Raw genomic sequence first — 21,447 nt, forward strand, 5'->3', positions numbered from 1 at the left:
CATCATGTTTCAGTGCACTGACAAGCCACCATCTAACTAATCCCCTATTAATAGACATTTGGATTGTTTCCATTTTTAAAAATATTTTCAAACAAGACACCCTTTGACTTACGTCTTGGCATACCGTGAGCCCTTCTGGGGCCGGGTTCCTGGAAGTTGGAGATACTATCACATTTAATCGAGGGTAACGGATTGCTTGCACGCTCCCAAAGGTCACCGGTTCCAGCCCCGCAGCAGCTGCTGGGAGACGCACCCCTCCCGACGCCATCGATCATTTCTATCTCTGCTAATCTGATTTGTGGGAACGGTGTCTTGCTCTCATTTGCATTTGTGCGATTCCAGGGAGCATCTGCTCAGGATTATTGGCCTTTCCCTGTGAACTGCCTCTCGTGTCCTTTCAAATATTTTTAAACGCATTTGAAACCTGCTTTTAGATTCATCATGAAAAGACAGTTCCTTCCCAGCTAAGGTGTGGTCACAAGGCTTTATTATTCCTGCCACTTCCAGTGCTTTCCGTGGGGGTTTCACTTGGAAGGATGAAATGTCTGAACCAGAGGTGGTGGTTGAACAACACTATGAATAAATACACTCAGTGCCTCAGACCTGTCCACTATAAAATGGTTAGTTTTATCTCCATACATTTATTTCTTAAGAAAGATACTGCCCTGACCAGTGTGGTCAGTGGTTACAGTGTTGACCTGTGCATCTAAGGGTTGCAGGTTCAATTCCTGGTCAAGGGCACCTGTGGGGGCAACCAGTCAATGTGTCTCTCTCACATCAATATCCTCTCTCTCTCTTTCTCTCTCTCTCTCTTCCACTCTCTCTAAAAAGTCAAGGGGAAAAAAATATCCTCTGCTGAGAAGGAAGGAAAGAAGGAAGGAAAGAAGAAAAAGAAGGAGGGAGAGAGGGAGAGGGGGATGAATGGAGGGAGGAGGAAGGAAGATCTTTCTGCTAATTCCAGGCTGATTTTCAAGTACAAAAACTGCTGAGTGTGTGGCTCCAAGTCCTGGTCGGTGACTGTGGGCGGAGCTTCAGGCCTGGTACGGTACCTTCCCCGTCCACTCAGCAAGCTCCGTCTTCTCAGAACTGGGCACATCTACAGGATATTCTCTGTCCAGTAAGTTTGTGCCCATTAACGGTGACGTACGAAGACTGCAATCTTCCTAAAACTCCTTTTTACACATTTCCTCCAAATGCCTCCTTCCCGTGTTTTCATCGTTGTTTTTAATTGAACTGGATTTCTCTCCAGTTCTGCCATACGACAGGGCACTTCTCAGTCATTTCTCTTTATGCCCTTCTTGAAAGAATTTTTAAAAGTTCTGGGTGATTGTGGCCTTTGGGGGATCCATTTTATTGAGATACAATTTTTTAAATGACCTTCGCAAGCCTGGGGTCAGCTACTGCTGACCACTTTCCAGCATTCTCACTCTGTCTCTCCTGCCTCAGTGCCCCTGCTCTCCAGAATATTTTTTCCATTGATTTTTTTTTTTTTTGAGAGAAAGTGAAAGGGAGGGAGGAAGGAGTAGAAGGAGAGAAGAGAGAGAGAGAGGTATTGATATGAGAGAGACATCAATTAGTTGCCTCCCATATGCACATTGGGCCGGGGATCAATCCTGTAACCCAGGTACGTACCCTTGACCAGGAATTGAACCCATGACACTTTGGTTCTTGGGCCGACACTCTAAGGACTGAGCGACCCCGGCCAGAGCAGAATGGAAGGTTTCACTGAGCATCAGTGACTTTTCTGGCTCCTTCTCTGCTCCTCTGGCACTGAGTTCTGGTGCCCTATCTCTGTGCAGGGCAGGGCTCAGAAGCCTGGGCTTTGGGCTGGAATCTCTCCTCTGGCACTTCCCAGCCCGGTGACCTTACCCGTGCCTCGGTGTCCTCCTCTGCAAAACCAGCGATAGCCACGCTGCTCACAGGTCGGTAAGAGGGGACTTGAAACGGGCCAGGGGCCGAGAAACTGGATCACGTGCCATGTCGGCGGGCACCGCGGGCGTACCTGCACATCTTGGTGGTAGAGTTGAAAAGCTTCACTTTGTAGCCGCTGTTGGAGATGAGCAGGAAGAGCTCCTTGGTGAGCGGAGGGTACCAGATCATGCAGGTGGGGTAGCTGCCCTGGTCGGTCTGGTGAATGTCCAGCACTTCCAGGTGGTTTTTGTGGCTCTTCAGAAGATTATACTCGATCTGCAGAGGAGCCCAGACGGACAAACGTGAGCTGGATGAAGTCAGCCCGAAGTCCTATTCTGAGAGAAGACTCAACTAGACCCTTAACCTCAAAAGCTACCATGAGGGAGTCTTCCTTACGAGCAAAATGAGGAGTAAGCGCTCTGAAACATGATGCCATTTGATGCTCACCACTCCCGGCCAAGTAGTACCGCTGTGCCCATTTTACGGATGAGAAAACCGATGTCCAGAGAGGTCCAGGGGCTTGCCCAAGGTCAGGCAGTTAAGTAGCGGTAGGGTGAGGATTCAGATTTAGGTCCAACTGACTCCAAAACCCGAACTCGGACAGTTATGTTATCTGCTTCCTTTCCCATTATTTGGGGGTAGGAACTCATTCACACCTAAGTCTCAGCACTTGATGGTCATAAATTAGAAGCCTGCTGAATTTCACCCACAGACAGGTTTTGGTGGCCAAGCCAGGATGGAAGGATGGATGGGTGGATGGGTGAATGGATAGAATAAAGGAAGGGAAGGGAAATTAAGATGATGGACAGATACACAGACTGATTGATTTCGAATGCTTTTGGCTGGATCATGTAACGTTACATTTGACGCTGTCCCTGTCTTTCCCTCTTATCTCACATTCTCTGTTAGCTGTCACATTTAGGTAACAGCCTGCCCCCAACCCCTGGACACGAAGAAGTGTCAGTGAGTGTCGGCTTTCCAAATTGCCCCGAGAGGCGAGGGCGGCTAGGTTTTCCACGCTGTGGGAACACCACCTCCCTGCCGCCCGCCGCGCTGCTTCCCAGAAGCCTCCTCACTCAGGACACGAGTCGCAGCTGGGTTAAGACCAAGTGCCAACTCGGAGAGGTTTACACTACTTTTCGGTGCATTCATTGTCTCCAACAGACACACACACACACACACACACACACGCGCGCGCGCGCGGGCCCGGGGCTGAGCCGGACGCCAGGGTGGAACACGAATGAGACACGGAAACGACCCCGCTCACCAGGAGCCTGTCCCTCCCGAGGCTCAGCAGTCTGGGCTCGTTGCTGTCCAGATGGACCCCGAACAGGAGGCTCCGGAGGCTCTGGCGATGAGAGCGCAGCCTTGCCAGGTATTCCCAGACCCTCTGACTGTTTCTAACCTTGACCACGTAAACGGCCACGGTAAAGCTTGCATCCTGAATAAGAGCAAAAGAACACAAGTTATTCCTTTTCACAGTTTTTAACTTAAAAATCACCCTTATTGCCCTGGCTGGGTAGCTCAGTTGGTTAGAACAGTGGTCGGCAAACTCATTAGTGAACAAAGCCAAATATCAACAATACCATTGAAATTTCTTTTGAGAGCCAAATTTTTAAAACTATATAGGTAGGTACATTGTTATTAACTTAATTAGGGAACTCCTAAGCTGGCCTTTGCTAAAAACTCAAAGGGCCAAAGAGCCACATGTGGCTCTTGAGCCGCATTTTGCCGACCACTGGGTTAGATCATCATCCCAATATGTCACAGTTATGGATTTGGTCTCTTTCAGGGCACATACAAGACGCAACCAATGAATGCATAAACAAGTAGAACAACAAATCTCTCTCTCTCTCTCTCTCTCTCAAAAGCAATTTAAAAAGTCATCATTACATTTTTTTGTACCAATTTCGCTGTTAGAATATTATGTCTGAAAATAAACCTTTGTCTATCGGAGCAAGTGGTAAAATTATGCCCATTTTACAGATGAGAACATTGAGGTTCAAAGTAGATAACTCACAAAGGCAATGGGGGAGCAGGTGTGTCTCAGACACCATCTCGCCCCCACCTCATTCTCTGTGGAAGCCTTGACTCCTTTTGCCTTTGTCTCCCCATCTCTACATCCAGCACAATGAAAAGGTAGACATTTTTTCTAAAAAGTATGATGGCTGAGCCCTGGCCAGTGTGGCTCAGCGGGTAGAGTTTCGGCCCTTGAACCAAAGGGTGGCAGGTTCGATTCCTAGTCAAGGGCATGTACCTGGGTTGCAGGCTCACTCCCTAGTCCTGTTCAGGGGTGCATTTGGGAGGCAACCAATCGATGTGTCTCTTTCAAATTGATGTTTCTCTCTTTCTTTCCCTCTCCTTCCCTCCCTTCTACTCTCTCTCTAAAAAAACAATGGAAAAAATATTCTTGGGTGAGAATTAACAAAACAAAAAAATATTCTCCTAAAAAAATGACAAATGCTCACTATAAAAAATATTTTTTTTAAGTATCATGGCTGAGAGTGACACGGTCAGAGAGAGGGTGACAGTGGCCTGAAGGACACAATGTGGGGTGGCCTCTGGCCTTGGGCGGCGCTGTGATCGGCCCGGAAGGCGGGTCAGGCCGAGGAGGCGGCGGCGATGGGGAAGCGCCGGAAGGAATGGACGGGGTTTTGTCGAGTGAAGAGGTTGCTTTGTCTCTTCCCACAAACATCCAGGTGGGATGAGGCCTGGCAGGAAGGGGGAGGGCGGAGGGCGGAGGGCGTCTTCTCTGGGTTGAGGAGCCCTGTTCACAGAGGGGAAGACAGAATCCAAAGCACGGGCGGAAGACTTGGCTTTGAGAAAAAGGAGAATGTCATCTTGTCACAAAAAGGAAAGGGACAGATGAAAGGATGGGTGCAGAGAAGGGGCCCCCAAAACTAGCAAACCACAGTGAGCAGACACATCAGGGTCCAAGCTTGGAAGTTCTGAGGCCCTGGCTTATTTTCAGGCAAAAGTCCCCTCACCCCACCTCTTTCTCTTTTGAAAACAGCTTTATCGAGCTATAATTCACATATAGTGCAACTCATTTAAATGAGTTTTAGTATATTCCGAGCTGTACATCCATCATCAAAATTTCAGAGCATTTTCAACACCCCCAAAAGAACCCCTGAATCCTTTAGCAGTTATTCTTCACACACCCCCAATCCTCCTATTTTTTAATGTTTTTTAATTTATTTCTAAGAAGAAGGGAGGGAGAGAGAGAGGGGGGAAAAAAACATCAATGATGACAGAGAATTTTCGAATGGCTGCCTCCTGCATGCCCCCTATGGGGATTGAGCCCTAAACCCAGGCATGTGCCCTGACTAGGAATCAAACCCTAACCTCCTGGTTCATGGGTCAATGCTCAACCACTGAGCTACACCAGCCAGCCAGGCGCCCCCCTCTTTAAAAAAAAAATTTTTTTTTAGAGAAAGAAAGGGGGGCAGGAGGGGAATAGAGAGGGAGAGAGACTGGTTTGTTGTCCCACTTATGTATGCATTTACGGGTTGATTCTTGCATGTGCCCTGACTAGAGATCTCTGTGAATCAGGATGACTCCAGCCAACGGAGCGACCGGGGCCGGTGCCTCCTCTGGTTTTCGGTAAGGCTGCTGCGCCACACAGAACAGCTCTGGGCGGAAACACTCACCGCGGTTGCCATGTACTGGGAGTTATGGGAGAAGCTTATGTGAGTCACGCTGGTCCTGGAATATTTGAAAGGCTCTGGGATTCCGTTTTCCAAGGACATTGCATCAAGAATGTAAACTGTCCCCTCTGTGAAGCCAGCTCCAAGGAGGTTTCCTGAAATCACAGGCCAGAGAACAGCGGTCGAAAAGGGCTTCTCGCCCGGCTGGTGTGGCTCAATGGTTGAGCGTCCACCTTATGAACCAGGAGGTCACAGTTCAATTCCAGGACAGGGCACATGCCCAGAGATTGCAGGCTTGATCCCCAGTGTGTGTGTGTGGGGGGGGGGGGGGTGCAGGAGGCAACCGGTCAGATTCTCTCTCATCATTGATGTTTCTCTCTCTCTCCCTCTCCCTTCCTCTCTGAAATCAATAAAAATGTTTCAATTTTTTAAGAAACACAGACTTTGTGCCAGGCCTTGTCTGTGACAGACAAGGTCCCCCGTAGGAGGAAAAAAAAACCCACAAAAACCACCCTGAAAAGCATGACAGCTGGGATGCAGGCTCAGAGGAAGTGTCTCTTCTGTCCAGGCGGAGGGAGTTGGGTCGAGGCAGCTGTGACAGCCGAGGCCGCAGCCATTTGTGTCTGCCTCGCTCTGGAACCTAAGAGGCTGGTAAAACGGAAATACCTTCGGGGTTGTAGGTCAGGCTCTGGATCCCAAGCCCCTTCTCGAAGACTCTGCTGAAAAGGTTTCTTTTCTTCCTGTAATCCCACACCTTGATCATCCCACAGAAGCTCCCGATGGTGATGAGGGGCTTATAGGGGTGGCAGGCAATGGCGCAAATGGCTTCCTTGGGCTCTATGATTAGCTTCTCCAGTTTGGTCTCATCCGCCTTTAAGTGGTACACGATCGCGTCAGATGTTCCGATGATAAAATTCCTGTTTGCCAAGCAGAGACCGAACGGCATCAGCGTTCGCAGGGAACGGGCGTGCCAGCCGCGCTGCTTCTTAATTGCCCGTGAAACGCCTCTGTCGTCTGTAATTTAGTGACATTATTAACCCAGCGCCTCCAAAAATACACCACGCACCCCCAGCAGCCTCCATTTGCAAGCGAAAAAGCCCACATTTCTCCATGGAGATGGAGTCATTAGGCATGCAGATGGACAGTCGGTTGTACAATTAGCTAATCTGCACATGCAAATATTCATTTGTGTATGCAAATACGGAGCTGGGCGCGCACATACAGCCGCGCCGGCAGCTACCGCCAGGGTAATTGAGCAGGCTCGCACATAATTCCGTCTTGAAATGTTATGGCTATTAATTATCCGAGGCCTTTAACTGCGCCACGAGGACACACTCGGCTTCCAGAAGAGACCAGCCTGCAAGCACGGGGCTCCAGGCAGAGCAGAGCTCAGAGCTCAGAGCTGAGGGATTAGCCCTTTCAGCTTCCAGTCACGGAAGATTCTTCACATGAAATTCATGTTTCATTTTTTTAAATGAATAGGGCCCTGGCTGGTTTTGCTCAGTGGATAGAGCGTCGGCCTATGGACTGACGGGTCCCAGGTTCGATTCCGGTCAAGGGCATGTACCTTGGTTGCGGGCGCGTCCCCAGTGGGGGGTGTGCAGGAGGCAGCTGATCAATGATTCTCTCTCATCCATGTTTCTGACACACTATCCCTCTCCCTTCCTCTCTGTAAAAAATCAATAATTATATATATATATATGTATATATATATTTTTTATGAGTAGGGATTATACTCACCAGAGAGACCCATCTACCAGCCAGGTCCAGGACTGACCAGGATGGCCAGTTCCCTCACTTCCCCTCCCAGGAACAAGGTGGACCCTCCGGGCCAATCCTTTCTGACCATCCAAATGACTGGATTCATGAACAACGTACCTTACGACAAAAGTGTCGCCTTTTAAGGTGCAGTCTGAAGGGTAGTTTGATTTCTCGGTGGGCGGCGTTGCGGGGGTCTTGGAGAAGGACAGCGTTCTGATGGAGCTCAGCTTGAAGTTGCTGAACCAGTTAAGGATGGACAGGGTGCAGTCGTAGAACTTAATGCTACCCTTCACGTCACCTGTGACAATGTAGCTGAAATGGAGAACAACATCAGTTTGTTAAAGAACAGTAATAAGTACCGTCTCTATTTTTAAATATTTTTTCAAATTAAAAAAACTTTGTTGTTGGTTGGAGAGAGAGGAAGGGGCGGGAGGGAGAGAGAGAAATGCTGATTTGTTGCTTCACTTACTTATGCATTTATTGGTTGCTTCCTGCATGTCCCCTGAATGGGGATTGAACCTGCAACCTTGGCATATCAGAATGATGCTCCAGCCAACTGAGCTACCCAGCCAGGGCCTCGGTACCATATACTGAGCACTTAATTGTATGTCAGGCTCTGGATTCCTTCTGGGCCTTGTAAAAACTTCGCTTAGTGCTCTGCCCTGTGAGGCTGGTTTTGCTCTCATCCCCTTTACAGCTAGGGAACTAATGCTCAAAGAAGTGAAGAAACCTGCGCAAGGCCTGGGGTAGCCAGATTTAGCAAATAAATACACAGGAAGCCCAGTTAAATGTGGATTTCAGACAAACGATGAGTAATTTTTGAGTGTAAGTTCGTCCCCCATATTGTATGGGACATACCTATGCCTGGCAACCCTTTCCGGCTCAGGGGGTGAGACCATGCAGGGGTCCAGATGTGTCCAACACCAAGTCGCTGCTCTCTGCTCTGTGATCCCCTGCTCTCTCTCTCCAAGACCTGCCTCCGTGACTTACATTCTCTGCCCTGAGACTGCAGGTGACCACAGAGTCTACCTCCCAGCCTTCCCAATCTCACAAGCTGCAAATGGGAGACCAGACACTTTGTAAGAAGGCACTGCTGCCCGGCCAGTGTGGCTCAGTGGTGGATCGTCGACTCAGGTACCAAGAGGTCATGGTTCGATTCCTGGTCAGGGCACATGGCTGGATTTTGGGCTCCATTCCCAGTAGGGGACGTGCAGGAGGCAGCCGATCAATGATGTTTCTCTCATCGATGTTTCTCTCTATATATTGATATATCCCTCTCCTTTCCTCTATCTAAAATTCAATTAAAACATATTTTTTGAAAACAAGAAGGCACTGCTCTTACAGGGAATGCAAAACCCTGTCCAATCACCACAGCCGAAGGCAAAGGTGCTTTTATTTCCAGTTCTCAGATCCATCCCAAATAGGCTTTCATTTCAGAGGAGGAGGAAGGAGAGGGAAAGACAGAAACAGAAACATCAATGATGAGAGAGAATCATTGATTGGCTGCCTCCTGCACGCCCCCTACTGGGGATCGAGCCTGCAACTCAGGCATGTGTCCTTGACCGGAATCAAACCTGGGACCCTTCAGTCTGCAGTCTGACGCTCCATCCACTGAGCCAAACCAGCAAGGGCAAGGACTTGCTTTTTTTAATAATTCTAATCACGGGGGAAGCGGGGTGGGGGGTGGGGGAGTGGTGTCTTACATACCCAAACTGATTGAGATTTCTGATTAATAAGCAAGGCGTGTGGTCTGTGTAATTGGCGAAAACGTCTTTCACTGCCCTCTGCTGGACAGAAACGGCAAAACAGGCCACGCGTTTTCAGAGCTTTCCTGGCTGGGATTCATTGAACGTGGGGGGGGGGGGGGGGGGGCGGGGGGGAGAGCGAGGCCTGGTCTTTCCTGGGCCCTAACCAACGCCCCCCGCGCCCCACCCCCCGACTAAGTCAAGGTTGATGGCATCGTGAACTGCAATTCTACTACTGATCTCTTTGCACCGCCGAGTGAGGATGACAATCTGCGTGTCTCTGTAAGCCTGCACCTCCGTGTCTGCGGTACAAAAGAAAGGAAAGGGCATGGCCGGTTTGGCTCAGTGATTCTCTGCTCAAGGGCACGTAACTGGGCTGCAGGATCCATCCCCAGCGCTGGCTGGGGCGTGTCTCTCTCACATCGATGTTTCTCTCTATGTGTGTGTGTGTCTCTCCCCAGCCCTTTCACTCTCTAAAAATCAATGGGAAGAAAATCCTCCAGAGGATTTTAAAAAAGAAAAGAAAAGGGAAGGGAAGGCAAAGGAGCTTTCAGAAAGCCGGTGGCAGGGGAACCACACGGGCAGAGTCCTGGTCTCTGGGGAATTTTCTCCATCCTTTTGGGAACTTCTCTATCACACTAATGAGGACTGTTTGGCTTGGAGCTCCCTGTGCCAGACTAGGGATATATCTGGAATGGGAGCCCCTCTCCCTCTGAGGCAAAGGCTTCTTAAAATATATATATTTTTATTGATTTCAGAGAGGAAGGGAAAGGGGGAGAGAGAGATAGAAACATCAATGATAGAATCATTGATTGGCTGCCTCCTGCGTGCCTCATACTGGGGATTGAGCCTGCAACCCAAGGCATGTGTCCTTGACCGGAATCAAACCTGGGACCCTTCAGTCCCCAAGCCAACACTCTATTCACTGAGCCCAACTAATTTCCCTGGGTATATTCTATCTATATACAAAACACAGGTATACATTCAAAGGGCTTTTTAATACCTTTGTATGTCCTGACCAGGTAGCTCTGTTGGTTAGAGCATCAGTCCGATATGTCAAGATTGTGGGTTCGATCCCCGGTCAAGGCACATACAAGGATCAACCAATGAATGCATGAATAAGTAGGATAACAAGTCAATGTTTCTCTAAAAATCAATAAATAAAATTTTATAAAAGACTTTGATGGTCTTTTTAAGAAATGAAATCTATATATATAAAAGACTAAGTGGCTGGCCTACCAGACAACTGGCCAACCAGCCACTAGATACAATGCACACTGACTACTAAGGGGCGGACGCTCAATGCAGGAGCTGCCAAGCGACAGCAACTTTGCAGAGTGCCCTCTCGCACTCTGGACCCCTCGGAAGATGTTAGACTGCTGGTTCCGGCCCAATCCCTGCAGGCCAAGCTGAGGGACCCCACCTGCCAGAGGGACCCTGTTCACCCCGTAGATGCCCGTTGAGCCCCGGCGCCCAGCCCGGGAACGGCCAGTCAGGGAGGGACTCCAGGGTATGTCCAGCCCATCTCGCAGTCTCACCCACCAGCCACCTTCTGATTAATTTCCTTTCAATGTGTGCGAATCCGTGCACTGGGCCTCTGGCATTTCTATAATCATCTACAGCTACTGTTTAGTTCCGTTAATTACCTGTCAACGGTAGTAAGCACCGTGATGCCCTCTTTCTGCAAATGAACCAGTTTACAAGGCTTGATGTAGGGAAGGGCCGGGGAGGCGGAGGCTGAGGGCGGCGGGCGGTACACATCCCAGACCACCAGCTTCCCTTCCAGGGTCGCCGAGAGGACTTGGGTCAGGTTCAGGTGGAAGATGGACTGGCTGAACTTCCCCACGTGCTTGTTGAATGTCTGCGTTTCAAAAGGCAGGTTATGAGTTATCGTTGGTGATACGTATAAAGCAAACCGTTTACCAACACACGGCGCTTTATAATACTGCCCTGAAATATAGGAGAAAAAGATGCAAAAGCTTGAAAAGTACAAATCAATGCCTTAAAAAATAAATAAATAAATAAATAAATAAATAAATAAATAAATAAATAAATGCCCCCCTGTGGGTGGCCCTGGTCCAGGCCACTCTGAAGCTCACGTGCTAAGACTGAGTGGAGGGTTGTGTCCTCTGTCCGTTAAACTGTTTGCTGAAAGCAAATGCCAGAGTGGCCAACCTCCGCTTCCACCTGTTCCCCTTTTCCCACTGAGGCTGCAGAGATGGATAAAGAAACCAAGCCATCATTTTCTGGGGGGAGTATTTTCTCATTGGAGTAAATGTCCTTTTCTACTGCATTTTATTTTCAAACAGCACATCCGTTATTTTCAACTGACAAATTCAATACAGTAAAGGACCCAACTAAAATATTTCTATATATACTTTTTAAAATACATTTTGTTGATTTTTTTTACCAAGAGGAAGGGAGAGGGATAAAGAGCTAGAAACATCGATGAGACAGAAACATCAATCAGCTGCCTCCTGCACATCTCCTACTGGGGATGTGCCCGCAACCAAGGTACATGCCCTTGACCGGAATCGAACCTGGGACCTTACAGTCCGCAGGCCGATGCTCTATCCACTAAGCCAAACTGGTTTCGGCTATTTTTATATATTATTTCCCTATATTAAAAGACCTGCAGAGAGCAGCCCAAAATGACTAAGCTAACACAGACATGTTTATTCTCCACAAAATTGCATGTATAAAAAAGCGATGGGGCCGAAACTGGTTTGGCTCAGTGGATAGAGCGTCAGCCTGCGGACTGAAAGGTCCCGGGTTCGATTCCGGTCAAGGGCACGTACCTTGGTTGCGGGCACATCCCTAGTGGGGGGTGTGCAAGAGGCAGCTGGTCGATGTATTTCTCTCATCGACGTTTCTAACTCTCTATCCCTCTCAATTCCTCTCTATGTAAAAATCAATAAAACATATTAAAAAAGAAAAGCGATGGGGGAAAAATAAATATAAGTAAATAAAAAAGCGATGGAATACTCACTTTTTCTGTTAAAAGTGGGGCACTGTGAATAAGCACCTCTCTCTCTTCATCCTGGTAAGCACAGAAAAAAACAAACCATCACTACTAACACCAAGACCTGGTTTCCCAAAGAAGAACTAACTCTGGAACAACAAAATCAAAGCACACGCGTCTCCACAGGCTCAGAGCTCCGCGGCCTCTCCCGGTAGGAGAACCTGCTGCCTCCAGGGACAGCCGGAACCTTCAGCCAGAAGAGCAAATACGCGGACAATCCCACAAGTGACTGTGGCTTGGAACGGTGGGTAAACCAGAACAGGTAAACCCACCCAGACAAGAGGTGTGAGTGGATTCTACGTGCTTGAGGCTTTCAAGCTCTCATAAGCACCTGAAGTGAGGATTATCACTGAAAAGCAGCCAAGCATGTGATTTTGTTATTCATTGGCATCTTTTAATTTTTTTTAATTATTGTAAGTATTTTATTTTTTTATATATTTTATTGATTTTTTACAGAGGAAGAGAGAGAGGGATAGCGAGTTAGAAAGATCAATGAGAGAATCATCGATCAGCTGCCTCTTGCACACACACACCCCCTACAAGAGATGTGCCTGCAACCAACGTACATGCCCTTGAACCTGGGACCCTTCAGTCCACAGGCCGATGCTCTACCCACTGAGCCACACGGGTTTCAGCTCATTAGCATCTTTTATTGGGGTAAAATGGACACAAGTAAAACTAGCCACTGACCATTTTGAAGTGTACATTCAGTGGCACTTGTAGGTTAACAATGCGGTGCAAACATCATTCCTGCCCCAAAGGGAAGCCCCTACCCATTAAGTGGTCCTGCCCCAGCCCTCCTCCAGCCCCCGACAGCCACTATTCTGGATTCTGTCTTGATGGGTTTACCTATTCTGGACATTTCACATAAATGGAATTATTCCATTTACACCACGGGACTTTCTGTGGCCAGCTTCTCCACTCAGCGTCACGGTTTCAGGGTTCAACGTTGTAGGATGGGATCAGCTCTCACTCCTTTTAATGGCTACCTACTATTCCACTGTGTAGATGGGCCATCTTTTGTGTATCCCTTCATGTGTTGATGGACATTCGGTTTGATTCAACTTTTTGGTTACTGCAAATGCCACTGCTGCTGTGAACACTAAGTATTTTTTTGTCTGTTTTCAATTCTTTTGAGGCTATACTTAGGAATTGTTGGCTCAGATGGTAATTTTACATTTAACTTTTTAGAAAAATATGTTGTTATTGGTTTTTTTAGAGAGAGGGAAAGAGGGAGAGGGAGAAAGATAGAAACATCCATGATTGAGAAACATTAATGAGCTGCCTTCTGCACACCTCCTACTGGGGATGGAGTCTGAAACCCCAGCATACACTTTAACTGGAAATCAAACCAGCGACTTCTTGGTACATGGGATGATGCTCAATCCACTGAGCCACACCGGCTGAGCTATGTTTGACTTTTGATCTTGTTTTAATGTCATATTTTGCCCTGTGTCAGTGTGTGTGTGTGTGTGTGTGTGTGTGTGTATATATATATATATATATATATATATATATATATATTGCTGATCTGTTTTCTAATCCTTTCTAAAAGGCCCAAGATATAAAACAAAAAACAAAAAAAACACCACCCTATATACTTTAGACCTGTTAAATATATTCATATAAATATTTGCTTTTTTACTTAAAAATTAAATAAAATTTAAATGATCTACTTCAGATTAATATGCTAATTTCCAATGTGACTAAAATAAGTACTGTAATTAAATAAAAACATTTCAATATATTTATTGCTTCCTAAGTAGATACAATATTGTTATATTACCAAAACATCTGTCCCCAAAGGATGAACATGTGTTTGTTAGTACATTTAAAACAAATAGAAATATTTGTACTTACCCACAAATAATATATTGCCTGTATTTTACTATTGCTCACCAATTCTTTATTATTTGTTGGATTAAAAAGAAGGTAGTTCTGAAATATAAAGTATGGATACATATTACAATAAACAATAAGTTTTCTGTTTCTCTCTGGTTAAGCTAAATGTTAAAAATCAAGTGAGATTTTTATTAAAATACATAATTGAATAGGAATATAAAACAGAAAAGACATTTTATAAGCACCAGGAATATAATTTAAATACTGATCATTAAAGTTAATGGTCTCAGTGTATTCCCTTTCTTAGTCTCATTTATTATAGCTCATCATCTAGGAATTAGGACAAGTAAAAGTAAACCAATATTCACCAACAACCTTATTCTGTGTTCTTCAGAAGAAAGGCCACTGCATACACATTTCTGAATCTGACAGGGCCACAGGTAGCTTGAGATGAACACAAAATATTGGAAGAGGATCCTGCTTCCTGCCAAAAACGCTGAATAGCAGGAGTACCTGGCTCCCTTCCCCAAAATCAACCCCGCAGATATTACAGAAGTGAGGGAAACGTGCAATGCAGAAATTAAACAATCCCACAACAAAAAGTGAGAAATCCCTGGGGAGACTTTCCAAGTAAAAAATCGATAACCAATAACTACTTATTTGTAAAAAAAAAAAAAAAAATCAATAAAATATATAAAGACGGCATGGTACAGCCCAAGGTGCAGGGTTACAGACGTGGCATCAAGAAGCAAGTTGGACAAAGACGTTGAATGCATACAGACATAACCCATGGACACAGACAATAGGGTGCTGAAGGTCTGGGGAGGCAAGGAGGGGGGACAGGGGCGGGCTGGAGGGGGTCAATGGAGGAAAAAAGGGGACATACGTAATACTTTCAATAATAAAGCATTATTTAAAAAAAAGGCAGCAGCAGCAGGTTGGAGCCTGGCTAGTATGGCTCAGTAGTTGAGTGTCAACCTATGAACCAGGAAGTCACAGTTCAATTCCCAGTCAGGGCACATGCCCGAGTTCAGGCTCAGTCCCCAGTAGAAGTTGAGCAGGAGACAGCCCATCAATCTATCGATCTCTCCCTCTCCCTTCCTCTCTGAAATCAATAAAAATATGTATATATATTTTTAAAAGAATATAGCAGAATCTGGCACATAAGTATTCAAAAAAGTTAGTTATTATCAGAAATCAACTGAGATCTCGGTTATGAAAACGTTTTTAAAAGCTCTGTAGCACCAAAACGCCACTGAAACAAGAAGCCGCTCTGGCCTGGCCTCAGTGTGACCTTAGGCAGATCCTCCAGGCTCAGAAGGAACTCACCTGAGGACCGTACTCTTTGGGAAGGTCCAGCGTGCATGCCGGGGTTTCGGCCGCTAAAGTCCACCTCCAGATGCAAACTCTCTGTAAGTGAGTGCAGACAGGAGGACGGGTTTCCGGGGGCCTCTGGAGCCACCACGCTGCTGGTGAACCCCGTGACTTGTTGACTAAGCACGGCCCCGCCAGCTAAGCCGCGAGGCACTGAGCTCCTGACAACGTGGAGTCCAGTCTTCCCGAGATCATCGCCGATGCCGCGCGGCCTGAACAGAGCGGCTCCCGGGGACGCTCTGGGTGTGTCGGCCAGCCCACCGAGGCCACCCTGAAGGTCCCTGTACCTGGACTTCAGCATCCGAGATGGTGGCCAGATACTTGGCATCTCGGGTGATGGCTATGGCCCTGATGCCCTCCCCTCCCGGGCAGCTGTCGAAGATTGTGTGCACGGGAATCCTGCAAGACAGGACGTGGTGGGGGGGACGGACAAGCATTTGCTGGGCCTGCCCTGGTTCCCACAGGGGACGCACTTCAAAAGCATAACCACTGTGGATAAATGAATGTGGTATATCCATACAGCAGAATATTACTCAGCCGTGAAAAGGAATGAAGCAGAGAGAGAGAGAGAGAGAGGGAGGGAAAAAGAGAGAGACACTGCAACGTGGATGAACCTTGAAAACATCATGCAGAGCCTGGTCAGCGTGGCTCAACGGTTGAGTGCTGACCAGCTCGATTCCTGGTCAGGGCGCATGCCCGGGTTGAAGGCTTAATCCTCAGTAGGGAGCGTGCAAGGGGCAGCCAATCGATGATTCTCTCTCATTGATATTTCTCTCTATCCCTCTCCCTTCCTCTCTATGAAATATATATATATATATATATATATATATATATATATATATATATATACACACACACACACACATTTAAAAAAATAATAATTCCTTACTGTTGAAAGCATTACATTACATCCCTGGCTTCAGCCTCCCACGCCGGCTCTGCTCATTGCCTGCTGGTCACAGTGGCAGACATTCTGTGGAAATTGGGGGGCAGCTGTGGGGGGTAGGGACTGAGCCTACCCTGTGAAGGAGTCCCACATGATCAGCAGGCAGTTGGGCCCTTTGTCGGCCGTGGCGATCCACCGCCTATCCTCGCTGATGCACATGCAGGAGATCACGTTCGGGTGGCCCTGCGGACACGGAGAGAAGCAGCTCTGAGACACGGAGGAGGCAGCCCGGCCCTGGCATTGGCAGGAAAGGCCGAGCCCCGCAGAGAACTGAGCCCCTTCCCGGGCGCTCGGGGCTGGAGATTCTACTTCCAGGAGGCAGATGCCTTAAGGTGCAGCCACATGTCTGGGACCCGGGGCACAATGACCTCTTGGAAAACACTCCGTGGTGTTTTGTTCCAGGCATTGACTAAGGGAGTCCTTATTTAAATGTATGCTAATTGCCCTGGCTGGTGTTGCTCAGTTGGTTGAGCCTTGTGCCATGCACCGAGAGGTCACAGTTTGATTCCTAGTCCAGGGCACGTGCTCAGGCTAGAGGCTCCATCCCCAGTAGAGGGCGTGCAGGAAGCAACCAATCAATGATTCTCTCTCGTCATTGATGTTTCTCTTTCTCTCCCCCCACCGCTCTGAAATCAATAAAAAATATATTTTAAAAATCAAAATAAAAATTTTTTAAATACATGTTCATAGAAAGGGGAACAGAGAACTGTCTATTGGGTTAGCTATTAGGAAGTTAGACACCAAGGAAACATGGCACTCGGACAGGTAAATGATGGCTACGAAACGGGCCACAAATGTCAGAGCAGCCAAAACCGTTTTGGCTCAGTGGATAGAGCGTCGGCCTGCAGACTGAAGGGTCCCAGGTTCAATTCCGGTCAAGGCATGTACGTTGGTTGCGGGCACATCCCTGGTGGGGGGGGGGGGGTGCAGGAGGCAGCTGGTCGATGTTTCTCTCTCATCAACGTTTCTAGCTCTCTATCCCTCTCCCTTCCTCTCTGTGGAAAATCAATAAAATATATATATTTTTTAAAACGTCAGAGCAGAGGAAGCAGAGTGGTGGGGAGAGGGCAGGCGGGGAGGCTGTGCAGGGAGATGCGGAGCAGGGTTAACATGATGTAGAGAGAAGAAGGGAGGGACAGGACAAACCGATCCACGGAATACTGTCAAGTCAGAAGACCCAGGCTTCCAACCCACTTCCCCATGTACCAGTGCCGTCCTGAGCAAGTCAGTTAGGTTGCTCTGAGCCTCAGTTTCTTCTCTTGAAATGGGGAGATTAACACCCACCTCTCAGCATGAATAAGCAGACCAATGCCCTTTGAAAGCTAAGAGGGAAGCCCCTTGTGCGTAGTTCTGCGGAGACAACACCATCTATCCTGACCACGCTTTAACAGAAATGTTTTAAATACATGTTACTATAAAATTAAAATCCGCTGCTGTTTGTAAATTGATTCTGATTAGAATCAAAGAGACAATGAACCATAAAATGTGTTCCTAGCCCTAATCGGTTTGGCTCAATGGATAGAGCATCGGCCTGCGGTCCCAGATTCAATTCCAGTCAAGGGCATGTACCTTGGTTGCAGGCACATCCCCAGTGGGGGGTATGCAGGAGGCAGCTGATCAATGTTTCTAACTCTCTATCCCTCTCCCTTCCTCTCTGTAAAAAAAAAAATCAATAATATATATATGTATATATATATTTTTTAATATATTTTATTGATTTTTTACAGAGAGGAAGGGAGAGAGATAGAGAGCTAGAAACGTCAATGAGAGAGAAACATCGACCAACTGCCTCCTGCGCACCCCCCACCGGGGATGTGCCCACAACCGATGTACATGCCCTTGACCGGAATCGAACCTGGGACCTTTCAGTCTGCAAACTGACGCTCTACCACTGAGCCAAACCGGTTTCGGCTATGTGTGTGTGTGTGTGTGTGTGTGTGTGTGTGTGTGTGTGTATATATATATATAAATGTATATATATATATATTAAAAATAAAATGTGTTCCTAAGCACAGGGTTTGCTACAGTTCAGACGAGAGGAGGGCGATAGAGAGTGAGGTCGGCCCTCGGGGTAAAGAACGAAATGCTGCCTTCGGGCTGAGGGTGGCCGTGGGGCTGCAGCGGGCACAGCGCCTACCATGAGGTGATGCTGGTCGTTCTTGAACACGTTGTAGATGACGGCGGTGTGGGCGCTGGCGTACAGGAGCACCCTCTGCTTTTGGTCTCGGATGTAGTACACGGGCAGGGAGCTGTTCCACCCGTACTTCCACGTCATGGTCTGGAAGACAGCGCGAGACCAGTGAGACGCCCAACGTGCCCCGCCCCGGGCTGTGATGCCAGACGCTTCCCTCACCCCCTTCTCCTTGCAGCCCCAGCCTCCTCCTGGACGTGAGTCTGGTCTCCAGGCAGCGGCCTGTGGGTTCCTCAAGGGTTATCGAGAGGAACAAGGCTTTCCCCTTTATTCCTAGCATGACCAGCACTAGGTAAACAGTAGGAACCAAATTAATGTTGAAATGCATCAAGTGAGGCCCAGGAGGTGTGCCGGAAACAAATCATTTTAACTAAAAGAGACGTTGACAGGAAGCCAGGAAGGCTGGTCAACAACCTTAATTGCTCTAACCACTCACCCTTTAGTTGAGACATTGTTAGCTGAAGCAGCCTCCACCTTGTTTGTCCCATGTAAGCTTATTATTTCCTGCCTAAGATGTTTTCCCCAAAGCCTCATAAAAGGGATGGCAGGGCCTGAGCAGGAGTAGTTCTCCAACTAGAGTTGGAATACCGCCTGGCCCCCCATATTGCCAAATTGAATTTCTTCAAGTCTCAAGTCCCTTCATTTGTGTGAGGCCCTTCTCCAGAACTCGAACCCTTTCCACGTGGGACGTGAAAGAGATTCCTATAGAGGTGCAGCTGGGCAAAGCCACAGCTGGCCTGGATGCCACCAGCACAGAGGGGACAGGAGATGGCTGCAATTACACTGGGGTGGGGAGGGTGCAAGAAGTGGAATCCTGCCTTTAAAAAAATAAATCAATAAAGAGCATCTATTCATTTTAACAGAAAGAAGAAACAATAAAAAAAAGGGGCGGGGGGAGATAAAAGGAAAAAGAGCTAAACAAATCTGCAAAGCATAGAGTCCAGGAAAGTCCTGATTCTGCAGTGAGCCTGAGGCTGAAGGGGACCCAAACCCGGGCAGCGGCTTTTGTCGGGTCCAGAGACTGGGGCCCCGACGCAGAGACCACCTGCTCTCATGAGTGACGGTCCCTGGTGTCCTGGTAGCTGGCTGATGGAGGCAGAAGTCTTCACTGGCTCTAAAACCAGACCGTTCTTTCTGCCAGCCTGAGCAACCGCAAGTTTAACCTTGAACTCCACTGCTCAGAGGAGCCACACCAACAAAGGAGGCTGTCTGTTGTCTGAATTTCCCACCAGGCATTTGCCGCTCCTCCTCCTCCTCCTCCTCCTCCTCCTCCTCCTCCTCCTCCTCCTCGTCCCCCTCCTCCCCCTTCCCCCTCCCCCCCTCCCCCTCCTCCTCCTCCTCCTCCTCTCATGGTGAACACCTGTCAGGTGCTCGCTGTGTGTTAGGAACGACATTCAGTACTTCACGTACACTCAGTCACTTACAGATCTTCCACAGCCATGAATCTACACGGGGAGAGGAGGAAAGGGGGAGGGGGATGAATCCTAGGAAACAATTTTCAGAAAGCGGCAGATGGAGAAAGAAGGGGGGGGAAGCCCTTCTCTTCCTCCCCTTATAAATGGTAACATTTTTACTCCTGCAGATGGTGCCTCCCAGGATGCTGTCAGTATGGATGGCCTGGTGGCTTTCCCAGTGGTTTTCAGTTCTCCAGACCTTTTACTTGACGATCTGTCTGCAAATGGGTCATTTCAGGAACCAATGAAGGCGGGAGGAGGGAAAAATAAGGAGCCGATGCCCTGCGGGTGTGGCTCGGCTGGTTGGGCGTCATCTGGTTAGATTCCCGGTCAGGGCATGTGACAGCGTCTCGGGCCCGATCCTCAGGAGGGGGCGTGCGGGAGGCAGCCAATAGATATCTCACTCTCTCATTCAATGTTTCTCTCTCCCTCTCCCTTCCTCTCTAAAAAATCAATGAAAATTGTACAAGAAGGAATCGATGGAATGGAGGAGTTGTCTCGTGAGGGAGGGACGGAGGAAAGGAAGAGAAAGAGAAAAGGGAGGGGAGAGGGAAAGGGAGGGGAAGGAGAAAGGGAGGAAAAGAGTGGGGAGGAGGGGGGAGAGGGAGAGATGGATTTTTGAATTCCCCCCTCAGGCCCCCCCCCACACACACACACACAAAAACACAAACCGCACCTGTGCAAAGACAGGCGGCATGGCGGCATGGGCATTTCCTGCGTGCAGAGCAGCACTGTGGGACCCGGAGGCAACGCTCCTTCACGCCTGCATGCTGCCACCCATCTCCAGCCAGAGCTCTGCCCTGGACTTTAAAACACAGAGTCTACCTGAAACTGGTTTGGCTCAGTGGATAGAGCGTCGGCCTGCGGACTATGTGGTCCTGGGTTCGATTCCGGTCAAGGGCACATACCTTGGTTGCAGGCACATCCCCAGTAGGAGGTGTGTGGGAGGAGGCCGCTGAGCGATGTTTCTAACTCTCTCTCTCCCTTCCTCTCTGTAATAAGTCAATACAATATATTTTAATATATTTTATTGATTTTTTTTATTTACAGAGAGGAAGAGAGAGGCCAGGCTCGGAGCAGCGGCTGCCAGACGGGGAGTGGCCAGGCCCAGAGCGGCCAGGCCCAGAGCAGCTGGGCCCAGAGCAGCCGGGTCAGGTACGGCCAGGCCCGGAGCAGCAGCAGCCAAGTCCAGAGCAACTAGGTCGGGAGCGGCAGTGACCAGACCTGGAGCAGCTGGTTGTGGAACGAACCAGAGCAACAGAGGCCAGGAACTCGCTCCTCGCCTGCCCCTGCCCCACGGCTGCCTCTCAGACATGGCTGGAAACTTTTCCGGTAACTTGAGGGTCTGCTGAATCAAGTGATGAAGGCTTAGATCTGGATGTGTTGAGTTAGTATAGCGCTGGGGTGTTGATCTGTGAGTGCCTTGGGTGGGGCCTCGATGAGGCTGGTTGACCTATTTGGAAATGTCTTTTGTGTGAAATGTATCATTGGGCATGTGGAGGTATTATTGATATGAGAAAATGCTAAGTAACTGATTTACTATCTGAAAAGGGA

The 21,447-nt window shown here is 48.2% G+C and overlaps 1 protein-coding gene across 2 annotated transcripts in view; it reads right to left on the reverse strand.

Annotated features, from left to right (window-relative positions):
* The window catches only part of CFAP251 (cilia and flagella associated protein 251), a 39,502-nt gene that overhangs the window by 13,683 nt on the left and 4,372 nt on the right, over positions 1 to 21,447 (reverse strand). For both annotated transcript variants that reach the window (XM_045585565.1, XM_045585566.1), the window contains 12 exons: positions 18,386 to 18,526; positions 16,322 to 16,431; positions 15,590 to 15,701; positions 15,258 to 15,338; positions 13,947 to 14,024; positions 12,054 to 12,104; positions 10,711 to 10,925; positions 7,437 to 7,631; positions 6,225 to 6,475; positions 5,562 to 5,713; positions 3,179 to 3,352; positions 2,003 to 2,187 (listed from right to left, as the gene is read on the reverse strand). In XM_045585565.1, the coding sequence (XP_045441521.1) occupies positions 2,003 to 2,187; positions 3,179 to 3,352; positions 5,562 to 5,713; positions 6,225 to 6,475; positions 7,437 to 7,631; positions 10,711 to 10,925; positions 12,054 to 12,104; positions 13,947 to 14,024; positions 15,258 to 15,338; positions 15,590 to 15,701; positions 16,322 to 16,431; positions 18,386 to 18,526 (1,745 nt within the window). The remainder of the gene's footprint in view (positions 1 to 2,002; positions 2,188 to 3,178; positions 3,353 to 5,561; positions 5,714 to 6,224; positions 6,476 to 7,436; positions 7,632 to 10,710; positions 10,926 to 12,053; positions 12,105 to 13,946; positions 14,025 to 15,257; positions 15,339 to 15,589; positions 15,702 to 16,321; positions 16,432 to 18,385; positions 18,527 to 21,447) is intronic.

The sequence above is a fragment of the Pipistrellus kuhlii genome, unplaced genomic scaffold (assembly GCF_014108245.1).
Source record: "Pipistrellus kuhlii isolate mPipKuh1 unplaced genomic scaffold, mPipKuh1.p scaffold_m20_p_20, whole genome shotgun sequence".
Taxonomy (NCBI): Eukaryota; Metazoa; Chordata; class Mammalia; order Chiroptera; family Vespertilionidae; genus Pipistrellus; species Pipistrellus kuhlii.